The sequence below is a fragment of the Tamandua tetradactyla genome, chromosome 14 (genome assembly GCF_023851605.1).
Source record: "Tamandua tetradactyla isolate mTamTet1 chromosome 14, mTamTet1.pri, whole genome shotgun sequence".
Taxonomy (NCBI): domain Eukaryota; kingdom Metazoa; phylum Chordata; class Mammalia; order Pilosa; family Myrmecophagidae; genus Tamandua; species Tamandua tetradactyla.
Genome location: NC_135340.1, coordinates 55,978,579 through 56,000,337, shown reverse-complemented (window position 1 = coordinate 56,000,337; position 21,759 = coordinate 55,978,579). Strand labels below are relative to the sequence as shown.

The window sequence follows — 21,759 nt, the reverse complement described above, 5'->3', positions numbered from 1 at the left end:
TCTCCTATTATTGTTGAAATGTCTGTCACTCCTTTCAGTTTTGCCAGTATTTGTCTCATGTACTTTCGAGCTTGTTGATTGGCAGCATAAAGATTTATTATTGTTATTTCTTCTTGGTGAATTGTCCTTTTATTAATATATAGTGTCCTTCTTTAAATAATGTCTATTTTGCTTGATATTGGTATAGCTATTCCAGCTTTCTTTTGGTTACAGCTCTCGTGGAACATCTTTTCCATCCTTTCACTTACAATCTATTTGTATAGCTAGTTCCATTAGTATAGATAATAGATTATACAATCTATTTGTATAGCTACCCCTATTAGTATAGCTAATAGATATACTAATATACTAGTCCATTAGTGTAGCTACTCCTGCTTTCTTTGGTTACAGCTTTCATGAAACATCTTTCAACCTATGTTTATCCTTAGGTCTAAGATGTGTTCCCTGTAGACAGCATATAGATGGGTCTTGTTTTTTAATCCATCCTGCCAGTCTTTGTCTTTTGATTGGGGAGTTTAATCCATTAACATTTAGTGTTATTACAGTAAGGTAGTACTTTCTTCTACCATTTTGCCTTTTGGATTTTATATGTCATATCTGATTTTTCCTCATTTTACCTTTACCGATAGTCTTTATTTCTACACTCTTCATATCTCTCTCTCCTATCTTTTCCTATCTGTCTCCAGTGCTCCCTTTAGTATTTCTTGCAGAGCCGGTCTCTTGGTCATAAATTCTCTGTGATTTTTTTTTGTCTGAAAATGTTTTAATCCCTCCCTCATTTTTGAAGGACAGTTTTGCTGGATATAGAATTCTTGGTTGGCAGTTTTTCTCTTTTAGTAATTTAAATATATCATCCCACTGTCTTCTCACCTCCATGGTTTCTGCTGAGGAATTTATGCATAGTCTTATTGGGCTTCCCTTGTATGTGATGGATTGCTTTTCTCTTGCTGCTTTCAAGATTCTCTCTTTCTTTTTGACATCTTTCATTCTGATTAGTAAGCGTCTTGGAGTATGTCTGTTTGGATCTATTCTGTTTTAAGTCTTTCATAAGAGTTGGGAAATTTTCAGTGATAATTTCCTCCTTTAGTTTTTCTCCTCCTTTTCTCTTCTCTTCTCTTCTCCTTCTGGGACACCCACAACACATATGTTTGTGTGCTTCATGTTGCCATTCAGTTCCCTGAGTCCCTGCTCATATTTTTCCATTCTTTTCCCTATATTTTCTTTTGCTTGTTGGATTTCAGATGTTCTGTCCTCCAGTTCACTAATCCTATCTTCTGCCTCAAAATCTGACATTGTAGGTTTCCATTGTTTTTTCATCTCTTCTGCTGTGCCTTTCATTCCCATAAGTTCTGATTTGTTTTTTCAGACTTTCGATTTCTTCTTTTTGTTCATTCCTTGCCTTCTTTATATCCTCCCTCAGTTCACTGATTTGATTTTTGATGAGGTTTTTCATGTCTGTTCAAACATTCTGAATTAATTGTTTCAACTCCTGTATCTCATTTGAATTGTTGGTTTGTTCCTTTAACTCGGCTGTATCTTCAATTTTCTTAGTGTGATTCATTATTTTTTGCTGTTGTCTAGGCATTTAATTACCTTAATTAGTTTATTCTGGAGATTGTTTTCACTTCTTTTACCTAGGAATTTTTTGCTGGGTGACTTTGTTGTCTGTCTGTCCTTTGACTTTCAGTTCAGCTTATTCTGGACCACTAGCTTAGGTTTTGTTTAACAGAGGAGAATTTTTCAGTTCTTGTTTCTTGCCCTGCCTGTATGGTGCCTCCCCCTCCCCCTCACCCCCTTAGGAGGGTCTACTTAGGTATTATGTACCCCAACCATATTTTCCCAGACCAAACTGGCCTCCTCTCAGGAGGAAAGAGTCACCTTCGTCAGTTTTCCCTGAGGGTGAGACCCAGCAGGTTGAAAGACTTTCCTATGAAGTCTCTGGGCTCTGGTTCTTCTATCCTGCCCAGTATGTGACACTTTTCTGCCTGGCGGTCTTACCAGCATAAGGAGATGCAGTACCTTTAACTTCAGCAGACTCTCCCTGCTGGGGGCGTGGTGGAGACAGAGGAGAGGTTGTAGACTGGCTTTAATTGCTTCAATTTTTCAGACCCTGGGGTCTGAATTCCTTGAGGGAAGGAATCCACCTGAGCTGGGCCCCACTCCTCTCCTGGGGAAGGCACAGGCTCCAGATAGGCTCTCAAACAAACTTGTTTCTGCCTATGCCTGGGGTAGCTGGAGCTTGAGAAGTCCTGCTGCTGTATCCAAAGGCAGTTAAGCTGTAGAAACACAGCCACAAAAAAGAAAGAGAAAAATCCTCCCTATGCCTGGGGCAGCTGGAGCTTGAGAAGTCCTGCTGCTGTATCCAAAGGCAGTTAAGCTGTAGAAACACAGCCACAAAAAAGAAAGAGAAAAATCCTAAGAGCAGGACCCCCATTCCTTGGGTTTGCCAATCAAGAGCATAAGCTGGTATGTTGTTTTGTGTACTTTCAGATTCTATGTGTCCCCTCCTTTCCTTCAGGGCCTAGACCCTTTCAAGTTATTATGTGCTATCCTATCCAAAAACCTCTGTTTCTTTTTTTCTTTTTCCATCAGCCCTGCCACCTCAACACTGGGGCAAAAATCAGCAACCTCTGCTTCTACTCAAGGTTCAGCTGAGCTGGGGGCCTATTTTGAGTAGTCAGTCTGAATTAATTCAACAATTGGAGTTAGTTGCACTCAGCCCCTGCTGCTAGTAAAGTCCCTTTCCTCTCCCCTCTGCGAAGCAGCCTGTGGGGGAGGGGTGCCGGCTGCCACAGCTTGGGGAACTCATGGTTCTGGGTGGGCTTGCAGCCGGTCCAGCTGGTCCAGACTGGTGTACTCTGTGTGTCTGGTCACTGATGTGGCCCCAGCCACAGTTGTGTACTGTTCCTGGCTATATAGTAGCTGGTCTGGAGGACGAACTAAATCCCACACCTTGCTAAGCTGCCATCTTGGCACTCTCTCCTTTAATGGAACATCTTTTTCCATCCTTTTACTTTCAATCTATTTGTATCCTTGTGTCTAAGATGAGTCTCTTGTAAGCAGCATATAGCTGGATTGTATTTCTTAGTCCATTCTGCAGATCTGTATCTTTTAATTGTTAAATTTACTCCATTAACATTCAAAGTTATTACTGTAAAGTCATTTATTGAATCCACCATCTTATCCTTTGGATTTTAATTCTCGGGTCTGTATATTCTTTTCTGTCTTTCTCTTTTTATCTTTGAAGTTACCTTTACTGATATATTTCAGTTCTTTGCCCTCTTACAGACCTCCCTCTCCTGTCTTTATTTTTCAGCCAGTAGCACTCACTTTAGTATTTCCTGTTGACAAATTGTTTCAGGATTTGTTTGTCTGTGAAAATTTTAATATGCCCCTCAGTTTTGAAGGACAGTTTGGCTATGTACAGAATTCTTGGCTGGAAGTCTATCTCTTTCAGGATCTTAAATGTATCATACTGCTGCCTTCTCGTCTCCAAAGTGCCAGTTGAGTAGTCGGGACTCAGTCTTACGTGGTTTCCCTTGTATATAGTTGATTGTTTTTCTCTTGCCTTGTTCAGGATTTTTTACTTCTCTTCGATGTTTGACAGACTGATTAGTATGTGACTTGAAATTGGCCTATTTGGATTTATTCTATTTGGAATTTGTTGAGCTTCTTTTTCTTGCATGTTTGTCTTTTATAAGGGTTGGGAGGTTTTCCCCCTTTATATCCTCAAGTGATCTTCCTAACCCTTTACTCTTATGGGACATTGATGATTCTTATATTTGTATGCTTTGTTTTGTCCTTCATTTCCCTGTAATCCAATTCAGATTTTTCTGTCTTTTTTGCAATTTGCTGTTTTGAGTTTTCGAAAACTTGAGGACGGTTGTCCCATCCTCTAGTTTGCTTATTCTTTCTTCTGCCTCTTCAAATCTGCTGTTGTGTGTCTCCAGCGTATTTTTTATTTGGTCTACAAGATCTTCTGTCATATCTGCTCTTTTTCTGTTTATTCTTTCAGTCTTCATTATGCTCTTTTAGTGTCTTGATCTCCTTTATGTCATTAGCCTATCCATTGATTTTATTTAGTAGAGGTATAAGAACTTCTTTGATAGCTTGTTCCAAAGTCTGTGCCTTCTCTGGTGTTTTAAATTGGTCATTAGGCTAGGCTGTATCTGTCTTCGTCTTCATATGTTTTGTGATCTTCTGTTGCCTTCAAGGCGTATAAGTATTTTGATAGCATTACTTTGTTTTGTTTTATTTTATAGTTTTTTATTAATTAAAAAAAGAATTAACAAAACAATTAGAAATCATTCCATTCTACATGTACAATCAGTAATTCTTAATAACATCACATAGTTGCATATTCATCATTTCTTAGTACATTTGCATCGATTTAGAAAAAGAAATAAAAAGACAACAGAATAAGAATTAAAACATTAATAGAAACAAAAAAAAAAACCCTATACCTCACATGCAGCTTCATTCAGTGTTTTAACATAATTGCATTACAATTGGGTAGTATTGTGCTGTTCATTTCTGAGTTTTTATATCCAGTCCCGTTGTACAGTCTGTATCCCTTCAGCTCCAATTACCCCTTCTCTCTCTCTTTTTTTTTTTTAATTAACGGAAAAAAAGAAATTAACCCAACATTTAGAAATCATACCATTCTACATATGCAATCAGTAATTCTTAACATTATCACATAGATGCATGATCATCAATTCTTAGTACATTTGCATCGCTTTAGAAGAACTAGCAACATAACCGAAAAAGATATAGAATGTTAATATAGCGACAAAAATAAAAGTAATAATAGTAAAGTCAAAACAAAACAAAACAAAAACCAATAGCTCAGATGCAGCTTCATTCAGTGTTTTAACAAGATTACTTTACAATTAGGTATTATTGTGCTGTCCATTTTTGAGTTTTTGTATCTAGTCCTGTTGCACAGTCTGTATCCCTTCAACTCCAATTGCCCATTATCTTACCCTGTTTCTACCTCCTGCTGGACTCTGTTACCAATGACATATTCCAAATTTATCTCGAATGTCTGTTCACATCAGTGGGACCATACAGTATTTGTCCTTTAGTTTTTGGCTAGACTCACTCAGCATAATGTTCTCTAGGTCCATCCATGTTATTACATGCCTCATAAGTTTATCCTGTCTTAAAGCTGCATAGTATTCCATCGTATGTATATACCACAGTTTGTTTAGCCACTCTTCTGTTGATGGAGATTTCGGCTGTTTCCATCTCTTTGCAATTGTAAATAACGCTGCTATAAACATTGGTGTGCAGATGTCCGTTTGTGTCTTTGCCCTTAAGTCCTTTGAGTAGATACCTAGCAATGGTATTGCTGGGTCATATGGCAATTCTATATTCAGCTTTTTGAGGAACCGCCAAACTGCCTTCCACAGTGGTTGCACCTTTTGACATTCCCACCAACAGTGGATAAGTGTGCCTCTTTCTCCGCATCCTCTCCAGCACTTGTCATTTTCTGTTTTGTTGATAATGGCCATTCTGGTGGGTGTGAGATGATATCTCATTGTGGTTTTGATTTGCATTTCTCTAATGGCCAGGGACATTGAGCATCTCTTCATGTGCCTTTTGGCCATTTGTATTTCCTCTTCTGATAGGTGTCTGTTCAAGTCTTTTTCCCATTTTGTAATTGGGTTGGCTGTCTTTTTGTTGTTGAGATGAACAATCTCTTTATAAATTCTGGATACTAGACCTTTATCTGATATATCATTTCCAAATATTGTCTCCCATTGTGTAGGCTGTCTTTCTACTTTCTTGATGAAGTTCTTTGATGCACAAAAGTGTTTAATTTTGAGGAGCTCCCATTTATTAATTTCCTTCTTCAGTGTTCTTGCTTTAGGTTTAAGGTCCATAAAACCACCTCCAGTTGTAAGATCCATAAGATATCTCCCAACATTTTCCTCTAACTGTTTTATGGTCTTAGACCTAATGTTTAGATCTTTGATCCATTTTGAGTTAACTTTTGTATAGGGTGTGAGAGATGGGTCTTCTTTCATTCTTTTGCATATGGATATCCAGTTCTCTAGGCACCATTTATTGAAGAGACTGTTCTGTCCCAGGTGAGTTGGCTTGACTGCCTTATCAAAGATCAAATGTCCATAGATGAGACGGTCTATATCTGAGCACTCTATTCAATTCCATTGGTCGATATATCTATCTTTATGCCAATACCATGCTGTTTTGACCACTGTGGCTTCATAATAAGCCTTAAAGTCCGGCATCGCTAGACCTCCAGCTTCGTTTTTTTTCCTCAAGATGTTTTTAGCAATTCGGGGCACCCTGCCCTTCCAGATAAATTTGCTTATTGGTTTTTCTATTTCTGAAAAATAAGTTGTTGGGATTTTGATTGGTATTGCATTGAATCTGTAAATCAATTTAGGTAGGATTGACATCTTAACTATATTTAGTCTTCCAATCCATGAACACGGTATGCCCTTCCATCTATTTAGGTCTTCTGTGATTTCTTTTAACAGTTTTTTGTAGTTTTCTTTATATAGGTTTTTTTGTCTCTTTAGTTAAATTTATTCCTAGGTATTTCATTCTTTTAGTTGCAATTGTAAATGGGATTCGTTTCTTGATTTCCCCCTCAGCTTGTTCATTACTAGTGTATAGAAATGCTACAGATTTTTGAATGTTGATCTTGTAACCTGCTACTTTGCTGTACTCCTTTATTAGCTCTAGTAGTTTCGTTGTGGATTTTTCCGGGTTTTCGACATATAGTATCATATCGTCTGCAAACAGTGATAGTTTTACTTCTTCCTTTCCAATTTTGATGCCTTGTATTTCTTTTTCTTGTCTAATTGCTCTGGCTAGAACCTCCAACACAATGTTGAATAATAGTGGTGATAGTGGACATCCTTGTCTTGTTCCTGATCTTAGGGGGAAAGTTTTCAATTTTTCCCCATTGAAGATGATATTAGCTGTGGGTTTTTCATATATTCCCTCTATCATTTTAAGGAAGTTCCCTTGTATTCCTGTCTTTTGAAGTGTTTTCAACAGGAAAGGATGTTGAATCTTGTCAAATGCCTTCTCTGCATCAATTGAGATGATCATGTGATTTTTCTGCTTTGATTTGTTGATATGGTGTATTACATTAATTGATTTTCTTATGTTGAACCATCCTTGCATACCTGGGATGAATCCTACTTGGTCATGATGTATAATTCTTTTAATGTGTTGTTGGATACGATTTGCTAGAATTTTATTGAGGATTTTTGCATCTATATTCATTAGAGAGATTGGTCTGTAGTTTTCTTTTTTTGTAATATCTTTGCCTGGTTTTGGTATGAGGGTGATGTTGGCTTCATAGAATGAATTAGGTAGTTTTCCCTCCACTTCGATTTTTTTGAAGAGTTTGAGGAGAATTGGTACTAATTCTTTCTGGAACGTTTGGTAGAATTCACATGTGAAGCCATCTGGTCCTGGACTTTTCTTTTTAGGAAGCTTTTGAATGACTAATTCAATTTCTTTACTTGTGATTGGTTTGTTGAGGTCATCTATGTCTTCTTGAGTCAAAGTTGGTTGTTCATGTCTTTCCAGGAACCCGTCCATTTCATCTAAATTGTTGTATTTATTAGCGTAAAGTTGTTCATAGTATCCTGTTATTACCTCCTTTATTTCTGTGAGGTCAGTAGTTATGTCTCCTCTTCCATTTCTGATCTTATTTATTTGCATCCTCTCTCTTCTTCTTTTTGTCAATCTTGCTAAGGGCCCATCAATCTTATTGATTTTCTCATAGAACCAACTTCTGGTCTTATTGATTTTCTCTATTGTTTTCATGTTTTCAATTTCATTTATTTCTGCTCTGATCTTTGTTATTTCTTTCCTTTTGCTTGCTTTGGGATTAATTTGCTGTTCTTTCTCCAGTTCTTCCAAGTGAACAGTTAATTCCTGCATTTTTGCCTTTTCTTCTTTTCTGATATAGGCATTTAGGGCAATAAATTTCCCTCTTAGCACTGCCTTTGCTGCATCGCATAAGTTTTGATATGTTGTGTTTTCATTTTCATTTGCCTCGAGGTATTTACTAATTCCTTTGCAATTTCTTCTTTCACCCACCCGTTGTTTAAGAGTGTGTTGTCGAGCCTCCACGTATTTGTGAATTTTCTGGCATTCCGCCTATTATTGATTTCCAACTTCATTCCTTTATGATCTGAGATAGTGTTGTGTATGATTTCAATCTTTTTAAATTTGTTAAGACTTGCTTTGTGACCCAGCATATGGTCTATCTTTGAGAATGATCCATGAGCACTTGAGAAAAAGGTGTATCCTGCTGTTGTGGGATTTAATGTCCTATAAATGTCTGTTAAGTCTAGCTCCTTTATAGTAATATTCAGATTCTCTATTTCTTTATTGATCCTCTGTCTAGATGTTCTGTCCATTGATGAGAGTGGGGAATTGAAGTCTCCAACTATTATGGTATTTGTGTCTATTTCCCTTTTCAGTGTTTGCAGTGTATTCCTCACGTATTTTGGGGCATTCTGGTTCGGTGCGTAAATATTTATGATTGTTATGTCTTCTTGTTTAATTGTTCCTTTTATTAGTATATAGTGTCCTTCTTTGTCTCTTTTAACTGTTTTACATTTGAAGTTTAACTTGTTGGATATTAGTATAGCCACTCCTGCTATTTTCTGGTTGTTATTTGCATGAAATATCTTTTCCCAACCTTTCACTTTCAACCTATGTTTATCTTTGGGTCTAAGATGTGTTTCCTGTAGACAGCATATAGAAGGATCCTGTTTTTTAATCCATTCTGCCATTCTATGTCTTTTGATTGGGGAATTCAGTCCATTAACATTTAGTGTTATTATTGTTTGGATAATATTTTCCTCTACCATTTTGCCTTTTGTATTATATATATCATATCTGACTTTCCTTCTTTCTACACTCTTCTCCATACCTCTCTCTTCTGTCTTTTCGGTTCTGACTCTAGTGCTCCCTTTAGTATTTCTTGCAGAGCTGGTCTCTTCGTCACAAATTCTCTCAGTGACTTTTTGTCTGAGAATGTTTTAATTTCTCCCTCGTTTTTGAAGGAGAATTTTGCTGGATATAGGAGTCTTGGTTGGCAGTTTTTCTCTTTTAGTAATTTAAATATATCATCCCACTGTCTTCTAGCCTCCATGGTTTCTGCTGAGAAATCTACACATAGTCTTATTGGGTTTCCCTTGTATGTGATGGATTGTTTTTCTCTTGCTGCTTTCAAGATCCTCTCTTTCTCTTTGACCTCTGACATTCTAACTAGTAAGTGTCTTGGAGAACGCCTATTTGGGTCTAATCTCTTTGGGGTGCGCTGCACTTCTTGGATCTGTAATTTTAGGTCTTTCATAAGAGTTGGGAAATTTTCAGTGAAAATTTCTTCCATTAGTTTTTCTCCTCCTTTTCCCTTCTCTTCTCCTTCTGGGACACCCACAACACGTATATTTGTGCAGTTCATATTGTCCTTGAGTTCCCTGATACCCTGTTCAAATTTTTCCATTCTTTTCCCGATAGTTTCTGTTCCTTTTTGGAATTCAGATGTTCCATCCTCCAAATCACTAATTCTATCTTCTGTCTCTTTGAATCTATCATTTAGGTATCCATTGTTTTTTCTATCTTTTCTACTTTGTCCTTCACTTTCATAAGTTCTGTGATTTGTTTTTTCAGTTTTTCTATTTCTTCTTTATGTTCAGCCCATGTCTTCTTCATGTCCTCCCTCAATTTATCGATTTCGTTTTTGAAGAGGTTTTCCATTTCTGTTCGCATATTCAGCATTAGTTGTCTCAGCTCCTGTATCTCATTTGAACTATTGGTTTGTTCCTTTGACTGGGCCATATTTTCAATTATTTGAGCGTGATCCGTTATCTTCTGTTGGCGTCTGCGCATTTAGACAGATTTCCCTGGGTATTGGATCCAAAAGTTAGGAAGATTTTTCTGTGAAATCTCTGGGTTCTGTTTTTCTTATCCTGCCCAGTAGGTGGCGCTCGTGGCTCACGTTTGTCTGCGGGTCCCACCAGTAAAAGGTGCTGTGGGACCTTTAACTTTGGAAAACTCTCGCTGTCCGGGAGGTTCGCTAGCCGAAGCGGCTTGGAAGAGTTCTAGCCGGCCCGGGGACCGAACGCAGGGAGGGTTGCTGGCCGCCGCAGCCCAGGAAAGCACCCGTCCAAATTTCCTAGTCGGCCCGGGCGACAAGCGTGGCGGGAGGGCGCCAGCGGCAGCGGCCCGCCCGGGAGAGTGCACGTTCCCGGGGAGTACGGGTTTGGAAGGGGCCTCCCCCGCCCGTCACCGTTCTCCCCGTCCTGGGGATTTCTGATCCAATTCTCTCAGTTGGTCCGGGGCGCCGCGCGTGGTGTGGCCACCAGCCGCCGCGGTTTCAGGGGACTGCCTCTCCAATTCTCCCAGCCGGCCCGGGAAGGGGGAAGGGAGTTACTCCGGCCCGGGAAGTGGGAAGGGAGCGCCACCTGCGCGCCTCGGCGATCTCACCCAAGTGGCTCCTCTCAGCCAGCCAGCTGTTCCAGGATGGGGTACGCTGTCTTTTTTATCTCTGTTGTGGCTTTGGGCGCTGTTCTGTATCGTTTCTACTCCCCTAGTAGCTGTCCTGGAGAAGAAACTAAGATCCGCGCGTCTTACTAAGCCGCCATCTTCTCCGGAAGTCTGATAGCATTACTTTGGAAGTTGATTTCCTTCAGTAGTCCAAAGCTTTGTGTTTGCAGGACAGATGTGGAGCTGGATACTGGGTGTGGGGCGGGGCATAACAGTGTAGCAACATGTTGAGGCATGGGTCAGGGATCCCACATTGGTGCCTGTGAGTGTGGGGTGCAGTGTGCAGTGTTGTGTAGTTACTCCGTGAGCAGGGTGCAGCTCAGGGAGGCCTTGGAGTGCAAGAGCAAGTTGCAGCATGTGGGACACAAGTAGGACGGGGCAGTAGGCGGATGGAAAGGGGCTGTGCGGATGCACATGGCCTGGTGCACAGGTAGGAAGGATATGAGTGGGAGCATAGAGTGTCAGGGTCATGGATATCAGGGTTTGGGGTATGGAACACAGAGGTCCTGGCACAGAATGCATAGTACATGTGTGTTCTTATGCAGAGAGAGGGTACCAGGTGGGCTGGGACATGATGTGCGATTGTACATGTGTGAGGCACAGTTCGCAGGGCTTATGGGACATGTGTTGGATAGGTGATAACAGGTAGATGGGGCCCTGGTCAGGTGTGAAGGTGTGGGGGAGTGGGGCAGGACTGAACGCATGTGCAGTGTGGGAGCTGTATGGCAAAGATGTGCATGTGAGCACCTGCCGATGTGAAGTGTGTGCACGTGTATGGGGTAAGGGTGGTGGGGTGCAGGGGTCAAGAAGTCCGTGCACGGACACTTGGGTGCCTAGTAGGGAGGATGTGGTTGTGTGTGCCTGTGGGTCTGTGGTGTGGACCTTGCTGTGCACATGTGCAAATCAGCGGGGTGGGATTGTGCCTTTGTGAGCTGGGGCCGGGTGAGGCCCAGATGCTCATGTCAGCTCTAGCAAAGAGCTGGGGCGACTTGACACAGGTGCACACTTACACGGTTCTGGGGAGCCAGATGCTATGTACACATGCACGGAGGTAGGGTAGGGTTGTGTGACTGTATGGGCTGGGGACAAGTGTGACCTGGATGAACAGGTGACTGCCTGCAGGAGGCAGGGACTGGGAGTTGTGGAAGACAGTTTGGCACTTCCTCTGAGACCTGAGTATGGAACTACCATATGACCTGGCAGTCCCATTGCTAGTTATATGCCCAAGATAATTGAGAGAAGGGGTTCAAACAGACATTTGCTTAGTGATGTTCGTAGTGGCATTATTAACAATTGCCAAGAAATAGGAGCAACCCAAGTGTCCATCACAAAATGTGGTATGTACATATAGTAGAATATTATTCAATTATAGTACAGAATGAAGTCCTTACACGTGCAACAATGTGGATGAACATGAAAGACATCATTATTGAGTGAAATAACACTGAGACAAAAGGACAAATTGCGTATGATCTCACTGATTTGAAATAGTTAGAATAAGCAACTGATAGAGTCAGAATCCAGAATTTAGGTTAACGGGAGATAGGGTAAGGATAGGGAATGGAAAGTTAAGGTTTAAAATATACAGACTTCCTATTTGAAATGATAGAATAGTCTAGTGATGGATGGTGGTGATGGTAGCACAACATTGTGAACCTCGTTAAAAGCACTGAAATAGAGTTCTGAATGTGATTAAGAGAGGAAATGTTACATTGTTTATATGATAATTGAATTAAAAAATCCATGGGCTACACTGCAAGAACAGTGAACCCTAAGTTAAGCCATGAACAGTATAACTCTGAAAATGTGCTGTCATCAGTTTTAACAAATGTTCCACACCAGTGTACGTTGTGAATAATAGGGTGATATATGGATTTTATGCAACCCACAACTTACGTAATAAAGAATTTTTAAAATACAGAAAAATGAAAACAGATGGAGAGCTGGCTTTGGCCCATGTGGAATATTTTACTGATCCCTTGTATAGAGTAAGCAGAGAGTTTAAGATAAGTGTTATTTGCCCTTTTATTGAATTAAGAATGTACACGGTTTAATAAACAGTTCTGCTGCGAAATTTTTATGTTTGCTATTATGGGATGCTCTTTTTGTTCAGAAAATTGTTAGATCTGATTGGTTTTAATAATGGTCTGTCCTTTTTGCTTAATAAAGGCTGGTGGAGGGCGGTGCAGGGATAGTTCAATGGTAGAATTCTCGCCTGATATGCCGGAGACCTGGATTCAATTTCCAGAATGCACATGCCAAAAAAAAAGAAAGAAAGTTGGTGGGAAATTTTTTTTTTAATGTGCAGTTATTAGTCTGTCTCTGGAGATCATTAATTATCAGATAACAGATTTTTATTTATTAATCATACCTAGAGTTTAACCAAATAATTTTATCCGTTATAGACAATCTTAAAACAGTCATAGGTTGCTTCATTAAAGCAAATCTAACGTTCAGATTCATGTTATTATCATTTGTTTTGCTTTACTAAATACTTTGTTATTATTAACAGAATATTTTAAAAATGTTAACCAGCAGGTTTTAGGAAAGGCCAATTCTGTGTTTTTTGAATGGTGCTTTGCTTCATTCTGATATTTTGAGTTTATTTTCACTTTGGAGTGGTGACCGAGGATACCTGATTTGGAAACTGGATAGTTTTCCATATTATTTTATCTGGGAAAGTACATTATGAGTTAATAGAAATTCCTATGTGCCTTTTCTTGTAATACCTCAGTTTGAAAAGGGTCTAAGGTGGCTTTCAAAGATCATTAATGTGGCAAAGTCATGTAAAAGTTGGAGTAGGTTAAAAATAAAAAAAAGAAGCAATAGTAAAATACATAGGTAAGAAGGGATAGACAACAAAGGGAGAGGTAGGATGAAGGAATGAAGTCCTGTAACTTTCAAAGTATATTGGTGATAGAAGAAAAAATACATATAAAATGTTTGTAATTTAGAGGAGGTGGAAATTGTTAATTATTTTCACAATGCTGTGCTAACATCACCACTGTCCATTACCAAAATGTTTCCATCATTCCAAATAGAAACTCTGTACAGGCATACCCTGAAGATATTGTAGGTTACATTGTAGACCACTGCAGTAAAGCATGCATCAGCAATAAAGTGAGTCACACAAACTTTTTTTGTTTCCCAGTGCATATAAAAGTTACCTTTACACTATGGTCTGTTAAGTGTGTAATTGCATTATGTCTAAAGAAATGTCATACCTTAATTTAAAAATACTTTATTGCTAGAAAATGCAGGGTTAAGCTTTTAGTTAGTCATCATAATCTTTTTGCTGGTACACGTTCTTGCTTCAGCATTGATGGCTGCTGTCTAATCAGGGCAGTGGTTGCGGAAGCTTGGGGTGGCTCTGGTAATTTCTTTATTAAAATTGAGAAGAATAAAGTTTGTCACATTGATCGATGCTTCCTTTCATGAAAGATTTCTCTGCAGAATGTGATGTTGTTTGATAGCATTTTACCCATTGTAGAACTACTTTCAGAATTGGAGGCAGTCCTCTCTGACATTGCTGCTGCTTTATCAACTAAGTTTATGGAATATTCGAAATTTTTTGTGGTCGTTTCAACAGTGTTTACAGCATCTTCACCATGAGTAGATTCCATCTCAAGAAACTATTTTCTTTGTTCATCCATAAGAACGAACTCTTCATCCCTTCAAGTTTTATTATAAGGTCGCAGCAATTCAGTCACATCTTCAGGCTCCGCTGCTAATTCTAGCTCTCTTGCTGTTTCCACCACATCTGCAGCTACTTCCTCTGCTGAAGTCTGGAACCCTTCAAAGTCATCCATGCAGGTCGGAATCACTTCTTCCAAATTCCTGTTCATATTGGCATTTTGACTTCCCATGAATCAAGAATGTTTTTAATGGCTTCTGTGTTGGTGAATGCTTTCCAGAAGGTTTTCAGTTGACTTTGCCAAGATCCATCAGAGGAATCACTACTGTAACAGCTCTAATCTTATGAAATGTATTTCTTAAATAATAAAACTTGAAAGTTGAAAGACTCCTTGATCCACAGGCTGCAGAATGGATATTGTGTTGGCAGGCATGAAAACAACGATCATCTTATACCTCTCCATCAGAGTTCTTGGGTGAACAGGTGCGTTGCCAATGAGCAATAATATTTTCAAAGGAATCTTTTTTCTTGAGCAATAGGTCTCAATAGAGGGCATGAAATATTCAGTAAATCATGTTGCAAACAGATGTACTGTCATCTAGATTTTGTTGTTCCAGTTATATGGAGCAGCAGAGTAAATTTAGCATCATTCTTAAGGGGGCTAGGATTTTCAGAATGTAAGTGAGCCTTTCCTTTGAAGCTTTGTAGCCAGGCATTGACTTCTCCCTCTCACTACGGTAGTAGTAGATAGCATCCTCTTCCAGTAGAAGGCTGTTTTGTGTATATTGAAAATCCGTTGTTTATTTTAGCCACCTTCATGAATTATCTTACCTAGATCTTCTGGATAACTTGCTGCAGCTTCAATATTAGTACTTGCTGCTTCATTTTGTATTTTTATGTTATGAAGACAGCTTCTTTCCTTAAATCTCATGATCCAACCTCTGCCAGCTTCATACCTTTCTTGTACAGCTTCCTTACCTCTCTCAGCCTTCATAGAATTGAAGAGAGCTAGGCCCTTGCTCTGAATTAGGCTTTGGTTTAAGGGAATGTTGTGGCTGGTTTGATCTTCTATACAGACCATTCAGATTGTCTCCATTTCAGCAACAATGTTTTCTTAACAATTCTTATGTTTGCTGGAGTGGCACTTTTAATTTTCTTCAAAAACTTTTCCTTTGCATTCACAACTTGGCTAACTGCTTGGCGCAAAAGGCCTAGTTTTCAGCATATCTCACCTTTCGACTTCCTTAATAAGCTTAATCTTTTTTTTTTTTATTTCAAATGAGAGATGTTTGACGCTTCCTTTCACTTGAACACTTAGGTGCCATTCTAGGGTTATAAACTTGTCTAATTACAATATTTTTGTGTCTCAGGAAATAAGGAGACCCTAAGAGAGGGAGAGACATAAAGGGACAGCCAGTTGATGGAGCACTCAGAACACACACAACGTTTATCTGTTATGTTTGCTTTCTTATATGGGCAGGGTTTATGGCACTCCTGAACAATTACAATAGTAACATCAAAAATCACTGATCACATATCACTGTAATAGATATAATAATAATGAAAAAGTTTTAAATACTATGAGAATTACCAAAATATGACACAGATACACAGAGCTGTGAGAACATGCTATTAGTAAAAGGGTACTGGTACATTTATTCAGTACAGGGTTGCCATAAACCTTCAATTTGTAAAGAAAAAATACAAAACACAGTATCCATGAAGTCCAATAAAATTAAATGCAAGAAAATGAGGTATGCCTGTACTTTCTAAACCAGAGCTCTCTATTTTTTCCCCCATCCCATCTCCTAGAAATCTATCTCCTAGGAATCTCCTAGGAATCTATTATGCATTTGTTTATTCTAATTACTTCATATCAGTGACATCATACAATATTTGTCCTTTTATGTGTGGCTTATTTTACAGAACACGATGTCTTCACATTTCATCCATGCTGACACGTATATCAGAGCATTATTCCTTTTTACAGTTGAATAATGTTCCATTATATGGATATTGTTTTATTTGTGTTGCTTCCATCTTTTAGTAGCTGTGAATAATGCCATTAAGAACAACGGTGTGCAAGGCCAGGATTTAAGAGGTTTAAAGTAAATGAGCCAATACAGTTTTCATTAGTTTCACTAAATAAATATAAGACAATATTTTGTTTACTTTCTGCATTCTTTAAATTAATTCTGAGGATTTTGTTTTGGCAGTGACTGTTGAAGTCAAGGGTCCCTATGAATACCTCACACTTGAAGATTATCCATTGATGATTGTAAGTGAATTTTTATTCTTTAATCTCAAGATTAAATGAATTTAGCTTAAAAGATTGTTCAGTTTTTTAAATTATTTTTTTATTTTTTTGTTTTTGAGATTGTTCAGTTTTGTAGCAATATATTTTTTTAAATAATTGTTTCTAAGAAGTTCAGAAAATAAATGTTGCTTCTATTTCTGGACTTCCTTATTAGAATGTGGCCTAGGGAGGATGAGTAAACCTCTGGACCTCATCTTCTCATCTAAAATAAAGGTGTTGTATGGTATTTTAGAGTTGGAAAGTACCTCAAAGATTGTCTCATATTCTCCATAGGATCCAGAGCAGGGCACTTCTAACTACGACCCTAAAGTTTCTCATACCACTTAAAATTAAATATTGACCTTTCCTCATTTTCATTGTGGGGGTGGTGGTGTATCTGTGTTCTGTTTATTATCTATTTGTGTGTTGATCTGTGTTCTGATTTCTTTTGTTTATGATTGTTTTGTTTTCTTCCTCTTTTCCCTTTTATAGTTTTCCCATTTTGTTGTGTGCCCTGCCGCACCTGTTTTCCTGCACAGTGTTGTCTTCATTTATGCAGCTTTAGATTGAAAGTCGAAAAAGCTCCTTTAATAAAGGAGAATAGTCACTGTAGAGAATAATTCCTTATAAGGTCTCCCTTTGCTCAAGAGGATTTGAATTCCAAAGAAATAAAATTATTTTTTAATGTTTATTTTTTGTGGTTTGCTAAGACTATACAGTGATAATAAATCTAGATACATGGCTCTTGGCCCTAATTCTCCTTTTTATCTTTTACCCACTTGAATGACAGTTTTTCATGGTGATGTGTATAGTATATGTCCTGTTTGGTGTTTTGTGGTTGGCCTGGTCTGCCTGCTACTGGAGAGATCTCCTGAGAATTCAGTTTTGGATTGGTGCTGTTATCTTCTTGGGAATGCTTGAGAAAGCTGTATTCTATGCAGAATTTCAGAACATCAGATACAAAGGAGAATCTGGTATGTAACTGAAAAAGATTTGCCAAAATGACCGGTGAGACAAGTGAAAAGTTTCCTAAGTAAATAGATTCTGGCTTTAAAATTAGTTATTAGAATAACTTCAGCATAATCATCATGATTGCGACTTTTGCTTTTAATCTTATAACTTATGTTTTCAGTGATGTAGGTGTCATTTTAATGAAATATATTCTTAAAATTGATTCTAAACAGCACTGTTAATTTTGGGAAAGATTATTACCGTCATGAAATCATAGTCATTATTCGTTAGTAAGGTGCCATTATTTTGCACATCTAAGAAAGAAACACTACGATGCCATTAATTGTAAGACACACCCTGATTTCAAAGATGTTAAAATGTGGAGGAAAATGCATGTATGGATTGATAAAGCACAGTGATTTTGGGAAAATAGGATGATGCTTATGGTTTACTAAGATAAACTGGTAATGACAAATTATTTTGTTAAATTTCTTGTGATCTTCAGTTCTCTCCCACCAGACTGTTTTATTAATAATAGTCATTGCTTCAGTATATGCTAATTAGAATTTTTCCTGGTCTTTGAAAGGAATTGAAAGTAGTATATACGAAAATTGAATTGAAAAAACTGTGTGTTATATCTGTTTTTTGCTTTTCTATGTATAGCTATATTTCAGACTTTTTTAAAAATGGGGAAATACATTTCTCCAGGTGCTATAACCAGTCCCTATAGAGTAAGGTATTCTGTAAGCATTTTAATGTGGAGTCAGGGTGTGGGGGCTCTACTGAATTGAGCACACCAGGTTGCTATACAAATGAGCAAGACTACAAATTGTATCAGTTTGTGTACTTATAAAAATTGCAGATGTTTTGTTTTGTTTTTTTAAATTAGGACTGAAAGCAGTGCTAATTCTTAAGAATGTTAGGAAACTACATTCTGGCACTAGAATCATGCCTTTTGCCAAATCTCAATTATAGTGCCCCTTCTTCTTTTCTTTTTTTCTGATAGTTCAAGGTGCCCTGATCCTTGCAGAGCTGCTTTCAGCAGTAAAACGCTCATTGGCTCGAACTCTAGTCATCATAGTCAGTCTGGGCTATGGCATAGTCAAGTAAGTATTAATTCCTATGTGGAAGAATAAATTGAAGTGCTGATTAAATTGAAATAGTGTGGTAGGCTCCCAGTGTGGTAGTTCTGAAGGACTTGCTATAAGAAATACTTTTGAAATCGGGTGTCTGAAAAATCATAAGTTTGCAAACATTGGAAAAAATATTAGTGTTTAATTTCACTCATTAGAACTCAAAGAACATCTGCAGGAAAATCTGCAATGCAGGGAATGACATTGAACCTCTAAACTATTAGTGATTTTACTCTTTCAAAATATTCTTATATATCAAATTGTTTATGGGTTTCCGAAACACTCTGAAAATATTTTTGTTCAAATGCTATATACTAGGCATTGTTTCAGGCCCTGGGGAATACAGCAAGTAAACAAAAGACTTGGAAATTGTATTTGTAGAGGGAGGGTCACAGGCAAAAAAGAAATGAAATATCTAATATGTTAGTGATATGTGCCATAGAGTGAATAAAGCAAGAAAAGGAAATGGTGACTGCTAGGCAGGAGATAGAGCTAGTAATTTTAAATAAATGATCAGAGAAGTGCATTTAAATAAAGACCTGAAGGAGGCGCAGCAGCTATATTTACACTAGGGAAAGAGGTGTTGAGATTTGATAGATTTTCAGATTTTGTATAGATTTTGAAGGTAAAGCCAGTGGAATTTGCTGATAAATCAGATGTGTAATGTGAAAAAGAAGCAGAGTCATGGATGATGCTGTTTTGGTCTTTGTAGGAAGAAGGATGGAATTGACATTTACCAAATTCAGGAAGACCTTAGGTGGGATAAGTTTAGACCAGGAGCATGATTAGGATTTCAGATAGACATCCAAGTAGATATGAGAGAAATGAGGGGGAAAGGTTAGGTGGAGATGTTAAATTTTGCAGGCATCAGCTTATAGAATTTATTTAAAGCCATTAGACTGAATATGATCACCAAGGAAGTGAGTGTAGATAGAGAAGTCATCCATGGACTGAGCCCTTCAACATTTTCTGTTATTTAGCAATAAGTGAGATAAAGTTGAATTAGAGCAAAGGTGATTCAGGAGTGATTAATGAGGTGGGAGGAAAATCTGAATTAAATATTTCAAGGAGGGGATATTTAATTGTGTTAAATGCCTCCAGGATAGGTCAAATAAGATGAGAATTGAGACTTGACTGTTGGATTTAACTGCTTGGAGGATATTAGTGAACTTTAACAAGAATGGTTTCAGGACAAAAACCTGATTAGGGTTGGTTCATGAGAATGAGCAGTAGGAAACAGCCAGGTACAGAGCGTTGTTAGTTCAAGGAGTTTTGCTTGAAATGGAATTGAGAAATAGCTTTTAGTTTTTAAAATGTATTTATTCATTTAACAAATATTTGAGTACCTCTAATATACCAGGAAGTAATTCTAGGTATCTGGTATACACCAGTGGGGGTGGGGGAGGGGTGCGGGAAATAGAATCTCCTCCCCTTTGGAACTTATCTAGTGATTTTAAAAATATATAAGAATAAATATGGCTAAGGCTTAGGTAGACATGATCTAGGGCAGTGCATCTCAAACTATAATGCACTAGTGAATCACAAGGGGATCTAATTAAAATGTAGATTCTGGGCAGGTGATGGTGGCACAGTGGCAGAGTTCTTGCCAGCCATGCTGGAGACCCGGATTCGATTTCCGGTGCCTGCCCATGTAAAAAAAAAAAAAAAAATGTAGATTCTGACTCAGAAGGATTTTCTTTTTCCCTTTTTTTTTTTTTGGCACTGGAAATCTAACTTGGGTCTCCGCAGGTGAGAACTCTGCCTGCTGAGCCACTGTGGCCCATGCTCAGAAGAATTTTGAATACCAAAGATCTAAGGCCTTTCCTCTTTCAAAAGAAGTTGCTCAGAAGACTTTTCATGTTATTTTTGGGTTTTGAGCTTGCAGGTATACTATCTACTTAATAAAATGCAGTGGAACAATTTGATAGTATTAAAGACAATACATTTTTTAGACTTGATAATGGTATTATGGTAGATTTTTTAGAAATTCATATATTTTTAAATTATACACTGAACATATACAAATAAAAAGATTAGGTGGTTTGGGATTTGCTTCAGGGTAGTGTGAGAGAATGGAAAGTGGATGCGCTATGCAAAGGGCAGGATTGGCTATGGCTGTGTTTCAAAATTCTCCATAATAAAAAGTTTTTTAAAAAATGCAGTAATCGGGCAGTGCAATGGTGGCTCAGTGATAGAATTCTTGCTTGCCATGCTGTAGATCTAGGTTCAATTCCCGGGCCTGCCCAGGCCCAAGAAAAAAAAGTAGTAATCAAGGTCCACATATAAAGCATTCACTGTCTTGTTTTAAGACCATAGTTCTTACAAATTTTTTCTTACAGGTGAATTACGTGAGTGTTATTTAGCTGTATAAATCATTGGTGTGTATAAATTAACATGAGTTCTTGTTTCTTAGCTTGTCTTGGGATTTCTCATATTTACACTCAGCTATCTCTTTCCTTACTCTTTAGGCCTCGCCTTGGAGTCACTCTTCACAAAGTTGTGGTAGCAGGAGCCCTCTATCTTTTGTTTTCTGGAATGGAAGGGGTCCTCAGAGTTACTGGGGTCAGTACACCTAATCTGAATTTTTGTGGTTAGTTTAGATATATTATTTTCAGTTTGATAAAATAGATTGGAAATATTGGTGGGCTTTGATGTTTCTGGTAAGTCAACTGTGGGCTCTGATTTTCAAAATGTACCTTTAATTCATTTTTCCTGTTTAATCCATCTATTAGAGTTTTGTAAATTTAATGACTGGGAATGAATGCTTTTCCATCTGTCCCCAAGTTAATTATTTATTTAATTCCTCCTTCCAGATGGCCTGTTCTCCTTCTTGTAGTGACAAACTTTGGAAACATGCGCTTACTGGTTAACTTAATTTTTGTGTTAATGGAACATTTCAGAGCCTTTCTAAAATGCAGCTGATTAAGTTTTATACCATTCTTGAGAATTATGTAATTATTCTCTTCATCAGGGAAGAACCAAACACTGAGATACAAGTAATATGGAAATATGCGTTAGAGCTAGATTAATGTGAAGACCTTTTGGGCCATTCCAAATTTTTCTATTTGTTTATTTTAAAAAGTCATATTCTATACTAGCCTGTTAAATTCAAGGTAGTAAGTGTTATTAACTTGGCCTTTGCCCTCAAGAAAATTGGACTCAATAAGGTTTGCAATAAATTGCCCCCTAAGTAA

At 37.9% G+C, this 21,759-nt stretch overlaps 1 protein-coding gene across 5 annotated transcripts in view; it reads left to right on the top strand.

Moving 5' to 3' along the window:
* Nucleotides 1–21,759, top strand: part of TMEM87A (transmembrane protein 87A) — an 80,642-nt gene that overhangs the window by 42,934 nt on the left and 15,949 nt on the right. For 3 of the 5 annotated variants that reach the window (XM_077127565.1, XM_077127566.1, XM_077127567.1), the window contains exons 8-11: nt 16,402–16,463; nt 17,272–17,455; nt 18,439–18,538; nt 21,034–21,127. In XM_077127565.1, coding sequence (XP_076983680.1) covers nt 16,402–16,463; nt 17,272–17,455; nt 18,439–18,538; nt 21,034–21,127 — 440 coding nt within the window. Of the gene's footprint in view, nt 1–14,317; nt 14,669–16,401; nt 16,469–17,271; nt 17,456–18,438; nt 18,539–21,033; nt 21,128–21,759 lie in introns of those variants that run through there. The other 2 variants (XR_013162357.1, XR_013162356.1) reach the window with 2 other exon arrangements.